Source organism: Camellia sinensis, chromosome 1 (assembly GCF_055761805.1).
Source record: "Camellia sinensis isolate YWXY chromosome 1, ASM5576180v1, whole genome shotgun sequence".
In the NCBI taxonomy this organism is placed as follows: Eukaryota; Viridiplantae; Streptophyta; class Magnoliopsida; order Ericales; family Theaceae; genus Camellia; species Camellia sinensis.
In genome coordinates this window covers 203,081,719-203,092,825 of record NC_138961.1, presented here as the reverse complement: position 1 = coordinate 203,092,825, position 11,107 = coordinate 203,081,719, and the positions used below count along the sequence as shown (strand labels likewise).

The window sequence follows — 11,107 nt, the reverse complement described above, 5'->3', positions numbered from 1 at the left end:
AAAAACATTCACTAAAAATAAAAAAATACGAAAAATAAAAAATTCAATTTTCAAAAAACTTAATTCAAAAAACCCAAACCAAACACATTAATTAATTTTTTTATTATCAGTAGTTATTTAGTAATTAATTTAATCCAATAATATAAAATAGTAAAAATAACAATTAATATATAGGAAATAACCTTTATAACCTTAACAAGTGGCTCTCTCACTCCTCTCCACAATATTATATAAAACTTTACTTTCTAGATTTATTTTTTAACAATTAATTATTTTCTTAATGTCACTAAATTTAAAAATATGTCTAACTTTTAAACTGAATAACAATATTCATATTTAAATAATGATTTTTAATCAATTTCAATGTCTATTTTTTTTCTATAAATTCCACCATCAACACCCCCTCAAAACCTCCTCCTCTCCTCCTCCTATTCCCTCTACAATTTGAGGCTCTCTCTTCCTGTTTCCCTGCCAGGTCTGCTCAAGAGGTTCTGGAACTCTCTTCTCAGACTCTCTCTCTCTCTCTCTCTCTCTCTCTCTCTCTCTCTCTCTATCTATATATATATATACATATATATTGGATGGTTATGGTTCTTGATGTTTGATCAGATTCATGTCTCCGGTACTAGTGAAGTCCTCATTTCCGGGTTCGCCATAAACTCCACCCTTCGCCGGCGAACCCACTTAGTCCAATCTTTCTCTGTTGTTTTCCTCTACTGGTTCTACGTCTTCTCATGAACTCCATTCTCCATATCATCCACCTCATCATTCAATCTTCCACACCCATCAACAATCACTTCCATTTCTGAAATTCTGAAATATCCTCATATATATATATATATATATATATCAATCAAACCCATTTTCATATAAATTTTTCTAACATCTCTTGAAGCATATTAATTAGTAGTATATGATGGCCTCTCCTAGTGGGGTTTCTTCAGGGTCAAGTCATCTTCTTCATAGCTCGAGCTCTGAAGGAGATCCGAAACAGGGCATGGATGATCAGAGGAAGAGAAAGAGAATGATTTCGAATCGCGAATCGGCTCGGAGATCGTGGATGAGGAAGCAGAAGCACTTGGACGAGCTGGTGGCACAGGCGAGTCGACTCAGGGATGAGAATGGCTACGTAATGACAAACGTGAATTTGACTTCACAGATGTGGACGAATTTTGAGGCTGAGAACTCGGTTCTGAGAGCTCAGGTGGATGAGTTGACTCACCGGTTGAGTTCTCTAAATGAGATTATTGATTGCTTGAGCTCCAAGAACGATATTAATGGCGGGTTTGATGGTATTGGTGGTGGTGGTGGTGATGATTTCTTGAACCCATGGAACTTGATGTATGTGAATCAACCCATCATGGCTTCTGCTGCAGACATGTTCACGTTCTGATCTGATATGCTTCATGGTTGAGTCTGTCTTTTGGATTCATGTTTGCCACTTGTTTGTATTGGTATTAGTTTTTTTTTTTTTTTTTTGGGTGGTGTACGGTTAGGTTTTTTTTAATGAGAGTGTTAATGGATGTAGTAAGGAGATGGGGGATTGGTGTTTGGTTATTGGTATACGTATTAGTGGTATCATATTTCTTTGTGTTTATTTATGTTTAGGTTAAATTATAAATATATTTCTTCATATTTGTTGTATGGATTATTTTTTATGGTTTTAAAGTTATAAATACCTTTTGTTATAATTTGTCATTTGAGAGAGCTGAGTAAGGAATTCGTAAAATTCGTAATCCGATCTAGTCTAGTCTAATTCGATAGATTTGGATTGATTTTTTGAATCCGTCGTTCGTTTCCGGATTGAAGAATTAAAAATCCGTAGTACATGGATTGGTTCAGGATTGAACCCCACGGTTTCGGATTGGAACCGATCTGGACCGTATACAAATAGTATATATTTTTATTATACATCCTCCCCCATAGTATCTTCTCTTATTCTATATAAAATCTAAATTCAAATCTAAAACCGTATAATATCTTCTTTTATTACTTTTGTTTGTTAGTATTGGTTTTAATTTGTAATGGTCTAAATACTTATAGTGAAACCAGTTTTCTTTTGGTTGTTTAAATTCTAGAACAGTATGTCACTATTATAGAAATAGATGTTGCTATTATGGAACTAATATAGCGCTATATTTATATTTTTATGAAATTAAAGTGTTATATATATAATTTTGTTATTTAATTATGTGAATCCGTAGTTGTACGGGGAGGAAATAATTCTCCTCGTATAATCCTGTTGACCAAGTCCACGCTTCTCCGTACGACGTCGCTTTGTCACCTGAAAATACAAACGTGAGCTAGCCGGCGGGTGTGTGCCGGAAACCTCTCCGATGCCTAAGTCAGAAAACTTGACAAATAGACAAAGCTCTAAGTTCTCAAAAAGATTGTGTTCAATTACCTCCTCCAAGGTGATGCTTGTGAGCTTTTATAAGTTTCATATGGCACAATCCTAGTAGGACTTGCATTTCTCCAGGCAGAGTCCTCCTAGGATTCATTCTCCTAAGGATAATGCTTATCCTTTTACACCCTCCCCCACTGCTTAAACCAAGTGGGATGGTTTTCTTCGTAGCCGAACTACCGCATGGCCGAAATAACACGGGCTATGCTGAGCCATAGAGAAGGCCGAACTATCCTTAGCTCGGTCTTCTCCTTTAACTCATTACTTCGGCTGCCCCTGTTCAACCTAGGTGTGCTTAGATCAGACTTCCAAGTAACAAGTTTTGACCGACCTAACCAGATTGTGTCACGACCGGACTAACTCTGAAACCGGTCTTACTCCGAATTGTCTCTGGAACGGAGTAGCCTTACTCCTCCTTGGGCCGAAGCAACTTTGTCTCCCCAAGGCCGGAGTAACCTTGCCCTCTAGGCCGGAGTATTCAGTACGGCCTTTTTACGTAATCCTTCGCGTTTTGGGCCTCAAAGCCCAACTCTCAGCTCGGCCCAATTTTTCCCAAAAATTACCCTCTCAATTGCCCCTTAATTCCATCTGTGCAACATGATTGGGATTACCAGCCTTTTGGCCGAGCTAGAGTTTGTTACGCTTTTTCAGCCGAGCTAAAAAACCCTTTTAGCCTTTCCAGCCGAACTAAGTTTACCTCGGGTATCACTATGTCCGGTCAAAACGTCTCTTCAATCATAGTGTCTGTAACGCTTCCCATTCCAGTGACACGTGGCAGGCTCTGATTGGCTAAGGACGGCTGTCACGCTGTCTTCGTGCTTTGAGATCTCGAGACGGTTCCCGCCCAAATTTTGGGCTCTCTAACAAAAGTGAACCCTGAGGCTAGGGTATCTTCACTTTTACCACCCTTCATACCCTCTCTCTGCTTTTTTGGCTGCTCGAGTTCTTGGGCTTTGAGCTTACTGTGTTCGTGCTTCCGTTGCCGCCACTGCTCCATCTTCAACTTCTTCTTCTCCAAACTGGTAAGTTCTGAGAAAACTTGTTGTTGTTGTTTTTTTGCTTTCTTCATTTCTGTTTTTTCTATCTGGGTGAAGCATGCTCGTGTATTCCTTGTTTTTGCTTCTGTACTTTCATGAAAAAATGAATAGAACTTGTATGTGTATGAACTGTTATGTAGAAAAACAAGCCTTAGATCCAAAATCACATTGCGACCGAACTACGATTTTGTTTGCCCCTAATACGTAGACTTCTGTAGTCAATAACCGAACTAGAACTTGTAGGAATGTCAGTAGTTTCTTCTGAACCACTCTAGCCAAGATAAGATTACCGAACAAGCTTGCATATACCGAACTAGGTACTTCGGTCTCAAACCGAGCTAAGACCTTGGGGCCAAGCCGGCTTTCTTAGTTCTGAGACCGAACTCAGAAAGCCGCCCCTAGGGGCTCAACCGGAGTAACTTTCCTCACATCGCAACCGATTTAGGCCTTGGGACTAAACCAGCTTTCTTAGTTTTTTAGACCGAACTCAGAAAGCTGCCCCTTAGACGTTAAACCGGTCTAAACTGCTCGAAACCGAGCTAAGAAACCTTTTGATGAGCCGAGGTAGAACCAGCCCACTAAGCCGAAGTAGGATTTGTATATCTTGCTTATAATTTGTAGCGCGGTCCAACGATCTGTGCTTAACCCCTTTGTTTTCTACTTTGCAGACTTAGGTTGCCCAGGCACTCCTGCGTGTGCTCAACCGAGCTACTGAGCTTAGTTTTTGTACCGAAATAATTTATTCATAAATTACACGACAAATGGGTAAGTATAGATATTTAGTCGAAACCCCTGGTGGCATGGCCGAATTTAGGCAAGATTACCAGATTCCTCACGATGTCCATCTGGCGTTGGCCGAAAAAGACGCTACCCCCTGGAACAATGAAGGCTTCGTGCCTTTTACCCTTCAATCCATCATAGAAACCGGACTACGGTTTCCTGTCCAACCGCTAATCTGCGAATTTCTCAGACAGACTAGGTTATGTCCTACCCAACTATCCACCAATACCTATCGTATTATAATGGGGATAGCCGCTTTAAACCACCAAACCGGACTGAATCTTGGTCTGGCCGAGATCTTTCATCAATACTCTATTGGCTCAAAGAATGCTGGGTGGGTCTACTACCTTAGAATTCGTCGCCGTCTGTGGGAAGAACAGACAAGAACAAAAACCTCTTGACTAAGCTTCTCCTTTTCTCATTCAATGGCACACATTGAAGACTTGCCGCAGTCCGCCGTCGACGGACTAACTCCAGAAGGGGGCGCAAGGCGTGAAGGATTACCTGCCGTCCCTCCCATGGCGGACTTGGAGCCCCAACAACATAATTCCAGGAGGAATGGCAGGGGAAGGCGGAATGGCAGCCCTCGTCACTCTCAAAGTCCCGACAGGCAAAGGAGGAGGATTGATCCTCAAGCCCTGGAAGATCGCGTAAAGGAACAGGATGAACTAATTCGAAGGATGGCGGCGGACATGGAGACTTTAAAACGCCAGATGAAGACTAAAGATGTGACGACAGGAGAGGGGCGCAAGCATAAGACGCCCCCTCGCCACTCAGAGAATCGCAGTAGGAATACTACGCCCTCCCAAGGAGAGAGCAGAAGCCTCAGAACAGGCGACACTCATTCCTTATCTTCAAGAACTCGTCACTCCAGGTCTGAGAGGACGAGATCCGAAAGATCATACACTGAAGGAAGCACGTATTGGCCTTCACATTTACACCAAACCAGATCCAGACAAACCGAGCTACCCAGGTCATCCGACTTACGAACCGTGCTAGAAGAAAAAGCACGATGCAAGGAAGATGCCAGGGCAAGGGATCCACACCGAGTTTCGGCCTTACAACGGTTGGCTCCTCGGACGCACGGAAGCGTCGAGGTTGGAATGCCAATACCGCGACCGGCCTACGAACCAACGGACAAGGCATTGGCCAGACTACAGACTTCGCTGTTTGTCCCAGCGATCGAAAACGCTCCCCTACCATCAGGCTTCCTTCAGCCGAAGTTCAATACATATGAAGGGAAGACGGATCCGTATTCTCACCTGAGCCACTTTCGCCAAGTCATGGCTGTGTACAGGCGAAACGAGGCCCTAATGTGCATACTCTTCCCATCAAGCCTGGGCGACTTAGGCCTGACTTGGTTCGAAAAACTCCCAGAGGGCAGCATAGCCTCCTGGGCCCAATTGGCAGAAGCGTTCGTAACAAGGTTTCAGACAAATACTAAAACACCGGTGGAGATAGACCAGTTACTCTCCACCGACATGGGTGAGAAAGAAACCCTCAGATCTTACAACAGTCGCTACTGGGAAACATTCAACCAGATTGGAGACTGCCCCACCAATCTAGCCATTGCGCAATATAAAAGAGGCCTACCAGTAGGGAACCGACTAAGGGATTCAATTACCATGACGCCGCCCCTCACCATGGAGGCCCTGATGGAGAGAGTGCATCAGCACATCAGGGTAGAAGAGGATGGCGCACGTGCAAAGGCGAAATCTAGCGCTACCATAGTACCAGAAAAGAAGACCTCAGCAAAGGTCAATACAGTAGATAGACAGAACAAAAACGGGCGTGGCAGACGAGATAACGGAGAAGACCCAGACAAAAGATGGTTGAGAATCCGCACTGCCATAACAACGGTGTTCAAAAAACCAATATATCGGATTCTGAGCGAAATAAAAGACGAGCCATTCGTCAAGTGGCCAGCCAAGCTAGGGGAAGCTCAGAAGAATTACGACGACAGATCTCGGTGCACCTTCCACAAAGAAAAAGGACACCGAACTGAGAATTGCACACCACTGAGGCAGCACTTGGAAGAATTGGTGGCAGCAGGCCACTTGGACGAATACATTGAAGGAGGAGCACAACCGGCCCCCCAAGATCATAATGACCAACCCAACAGAATGCCAAACGATGCACCACCACAAGGCATTATCAATGTAATTCATGGAGTTTTTGAACCTGAGCGCGTATGCGAGCTTAGAGGCTCGATCAAGAAGGCTGAGCACTTTAGGGAAGTATTAAGTGCCCAACCCGCCATCAAGAAGGGGAGGACAGAGGCAACAAACGTCATGTCCTTTTCGGATAAGGACTTGGAACGAATTTACTGCCCCCATAATGATGCCCTGGTTGTCACTCTCCGAGTCAAGGATTTTGACGTCAAGCGGATTCTGATTGACCAGGGTAGTTCATGTGAGATCATGTATTACGACACATTTAAACAACTAAAGCTGCAAGACAAAGACTTGGCACCTGCAGTTTCTCCTCTGATTGGATTCAACTCCATGCCAGAGTGGCCTGTCGGCAAAATAATTCTTCCAGTCAGAGCAGGAAGTGTATCAAAACAGGTGGAGTTCTGGGTATTGAAGGTCCCCTCCACCTACAACATCATCCTGGGCAGAACATGGCTGCATGCCATGCGTTCGGTAGCGTCATCATACCATCAGGTAATGCGGTTCCCCAATGACGCCGGTATAATTGAAGAAGTCTATGGCGATCAGATCATGTCAAAACAGTGCTTCGCCACAGCAAATGGAAGCCGAGCTGCCAAAGGATACGTTCATTCGGTGGAAGAACCAGAGAGTAATGACCTATTCGCGGACGTCGGCAAAGAGGCTGATCAGAAAGCGGTGGAAGACTTGGTGGAGGTAAAAATAGATGAGAAGAACCCGGATAAGTTCTTCTTGCTTGGCTCATCATTGTCCAGCGCTGAGAGATTAGAGGTCTTGGAATTCTTGACCTCTAATATCGAAGTGTTTGCCTGGACACCTTACGACATGCCAGGCATTGATCCAAACTTCATCAGTCACCAACTCAATGTCCACCCATCCGCCAGACCAGTCATTCAACGCACACGCAGATCGGCACTCCACCACGCCGAAATAGTGGCAGAAGAGGTAGGCAACCTGCTGGAGGCAGGAGCGATAAGGGAAGTGCACTACCCAAGATGGATCTCCAACACAGTCGTAGTGCCGAAAAAGAATGGTAAATGGCGTGTCTGCGTCGACTACAAAACAGTCAACAAGGCGTGCCCAAAAGATAGCTTTCCTCTACCAAGGATAGATCAACTGGTGGACCTAACGGCAGGGCATAACCGTCTTAGCTTCCTGGATGCATACAGAGGCTACCACCAGATCGCCATGCATGAACCAGACCAAGAGGTCACCTCCTTCACAACACCAAGGGGGTTATATTGCTACAAGGTCATGCCCTTTGGCCTAAAGAACGCAGGGGCGACATTCCAAAGGATGGTCACCAAGATGTTTGAACCATTGTTAGGCAGAACAATGGAGGCGTACATCGACGACATGGTGGTCAAAAGCAAGGATGAGAATGACCATCTGAAAGACCTAGGCGAGATGTTCCAGATCCTGAAGAAACACAAGCTACGCCTCAATGCGTCCAAATGCGCATTCGGAGTTGGATCTGGCAAATTCTTGGGCTTCCTGGTGACCAACCGAGGTATAGAAGCCGACCCCTCTCAGATCAAAGCAATCCAGGAGTTGGAGAGACCAAACTCAGTCAAAGAAGTGCAGCATCTCACTGGTATGGCGGCTGCACTCAACCGGTTCATAAGCAGATCGTCGGACAGACTACGACCGTTCTTCCAAGCTTTAAAGGCCAAGTTTGAGTGGGATGAAGAATGCGACCGAGCTCTGGAAAGCTTGAAGGAATACATGTCTTCCCCACCACTACTTGTTACTCCAGTACCTGGTGAAGAACTCTTTTTGTACCTAGCAGTCTCTCAACACGCAGTCAGCGCAGTGTTGGTTCGTGCAGAAGGAATACAACACTTGCCCATCTTTTATGTCAGCAAGACATTGTTGGGAGCCGAAACAAGGTACTTACCATTGGAGAAACTAGCATTAGCATTAATGATGGCATCCAGAAAATTGGCGCACTACTTTCATGCCCACACCATAGTCGTCCTCACGGCCTTTCCACTAAAAGCTCTGTTTGAAAGGGCGAACTTTAGTGGGCGAATTTTGAAGTGGGCGGTGGAGTTAGGACAATTCGACATCAAATTCCAACCCAAGACAGCAATAAAAGCCCAATCTTTGGCGGACTTCGTCGCAGAATTTACTCCTGGAAGTCATCATATCTGCCCAGTCGACCTGACTGACACAACCGAACTAGGGACGGAAGTTGACGCCGGAATAGCGCAACCCCTAGTGGAAGGTAGTCCATCAACCGAACTAGGGACGGAAGTTGACGCCGGAATAGCGCAACCCCTAGTGGAAGGCAGTCCATCAAGCACAAAGGCAGACCATACTAAGGACAACAAGGAGGAGCCAAACAAAGGCTCACCAGCAGTTCAAACAGAGGACGAAGGGCAGACAGCCAACCTGGACTTTGAAGAAAACACCCTTCTTGACCTCACGACATCATCTGATCCTTCCACTTGCTGGAAACTATTCGTTGGAGAGATGTGGAAGCTCTTTGTGGATGGAGCATCCAACCGACATGGTGCAGGGCTTGGCGTAGTCCTCATCTCTCCAGACGGCCTGGTTATAGAGCAAGCAATCAACCTTGGCTTCCCAGCATCCAACAACGAAGCAGAATATGAGGCGCTTCTCGCAGGACTCAAGTCGGCACACTTCATGAAAGCAACCGAACTAATGGTGTACAGTGACTCACTGCTGGTGGTAAACCAAATTTCTGGCGAATACGAAGCAAAGGATGACAGAATGGCCAAGTACCAAGAGCTAGTCAGAACGGAGATCAAGAAGTTTGATGTGGTAAGGATAGAACAAATTGGCAGGGAGGAAAACAGCCGAGCAGACGAGCTAGCAGGCCTTCCTCAATGGCAGATACATCAATCCCTCATCCATTACTCGTCGACTTCTTACCAAAACCAAGCATAGAAGACCCCGAAGCAGAAGAAGTGTATTGCGCAGAATTAGGGCCCTCTTGGATGGATCCCATCATCCGGTTCCTAAAAGACGGCATCCTACCAGAAGAGAAAAAAGAAGCCAACAAAATAAGGGCGAAGTCGCAGCGGTTTTGGCTATCTCCATCTTTGGCATTATATAAGAAGTCGTTCTCTGGGCCTTACCTCAAGTGCGTTCATCCCAGCAAAGTAGAAGCATTCCTGTTCGAAATACATGAAGGGGTATGTGGAAGTCATCAAGGGGGAAGGTCGCTCGCTTACAGGGCTATTTCACAAGGATATTGGTGGCCATATATGCAAGCAGACTCAGAGAAATACGTGAAGAAGTGTGAAAAATGCCAGAAATTCGCGCACCAAATACATCAACCAGCAAGAGAACTCCTACCTTTAACTAGCCCATGGCCTTTCGCAATGTGGGGCTTAGACATAGTAGGACCACTTCCAACGGCACCCGGGGGCAGAAAATTCTTTCTCGCAGCAACAGACTACTTCACAAAATGGGTGGAAGCAGAAGCATTGGCATCAATCAAAGAAAAAGACGTGAAGAAGTTTGTTTGGCAAAATATTATCACTCGGTTTGGCATACCAAAAGCACTGATCTCAGACAATGGGACTCAGTTCGACGGCAGAATCTTCAGAAGCTTTTGTGAAGAATACAAGATAGAGTTCTACAATTCCACACCGGCGTATCCTCAGGCAAATGGGCAGGCTGAAGCATCAAATAAAGTCGTCTTGGATGGACTAAAGAAAAGGCTAGAGAAAGCAAAAGGCAAGTGGGCGGATGAACTTCCTCATGTTCTATGGGCTTACCGCACCACACCTCGGCGATCAACTGGAGAAACACCATTTTCCTTAGCCTATGGCATGGAAGCAGTGATCCCACTAGAAGTTGGCCTCCCTACAATTCGAAGCGAAAATTTTGATCCAGACTTAAATGGAGAAGCCATAGCCCTAGAACTCAACCTTGCAGAAGAAAGAAGAGAAAGAGCGTTGGTCCACATCGCCGCATACCAACGAGAGTTAATCAAAAAATACAACAAAAAGGTTCATCCAAGACAATTCAAAATTGGCGATTGGGTATTGCGCAAAGTAATGGGAAACACCTTGGTCCCAGGAGACGGCAAGTTAGGCCCAAATTGGGAAGGTCCTTATAAGGTGGTTGGGTTAGCCGGCAAAGGGGCATACCACCTAGAAGACAAGGATGGCAAGACAATCCCTAGGCCATGGAATACGGCCAATCTCAAGATATTTTACTTTTAGCTTTTCTCTTTCAAACATTATGTAATTTTCTCTTCCTTCAATAAAATAAGATTCTTGTTGGCACAGATTACTCTTTGTAAAAAGTTAGCTTTCAAGACTTAAGTATATTACAAGCATTCCATTCTAAGTTAGCCGGAAAAACAAACTTAGAGGTTGGCTGGATTAAACCAACACCCTTCCTAAGCCCAGGATAAGGATCCAGGCTGCAGGACATTTGGTCGGAATAACCAAATACTAGAAGTTAGCTGGAAAAACTAACTTCAATAGTTGGCTGGAATAAACCAACACTTGTTACTCTTCAGCCGAAGTAAGTGCAAGGCTGAAGAGTAGTTGGCTGGAATAAACCAACACTTGTTACTCTTCAGCCGAAGTAAGTGCAAGGCTGAAGAGTGGTTGGCTGGAATAAACCAACACTTGTTACTCTTCAGCCGAAGTCAGTGCAAGGCTGAAGAGTGGTTGGCTGGAATAAACCAACTCTTGTTACTCTTCAGCCGAAGTAAGTGCAAGGCTGAAGAG

General features: G+C 44.9%; 1 protein-coding gene across 1 annotated transcript; it reads left to right on the top strand.

Annotated features, from left to right (window-relative positions):
- Positions 1-416: 416 nt before the first annotated feature.
- On the top strand, positions 417-1,638 carry LOC114266506 (bZIP transcription factor 44). The gene has a single exon (XM_028207413.2). It carries the CDS (start codon positions 914-916, stop codon positions 1,391-1,393), a length of 480 nt encoding a protein of 159 aa, XP_028063214.2. The 5' UTR covers positions 417-913; the 3' UTR covers positions 1,394-1,638.
- Positions 1,639-11,107: the final 9,469 nt, after the last annotated feature.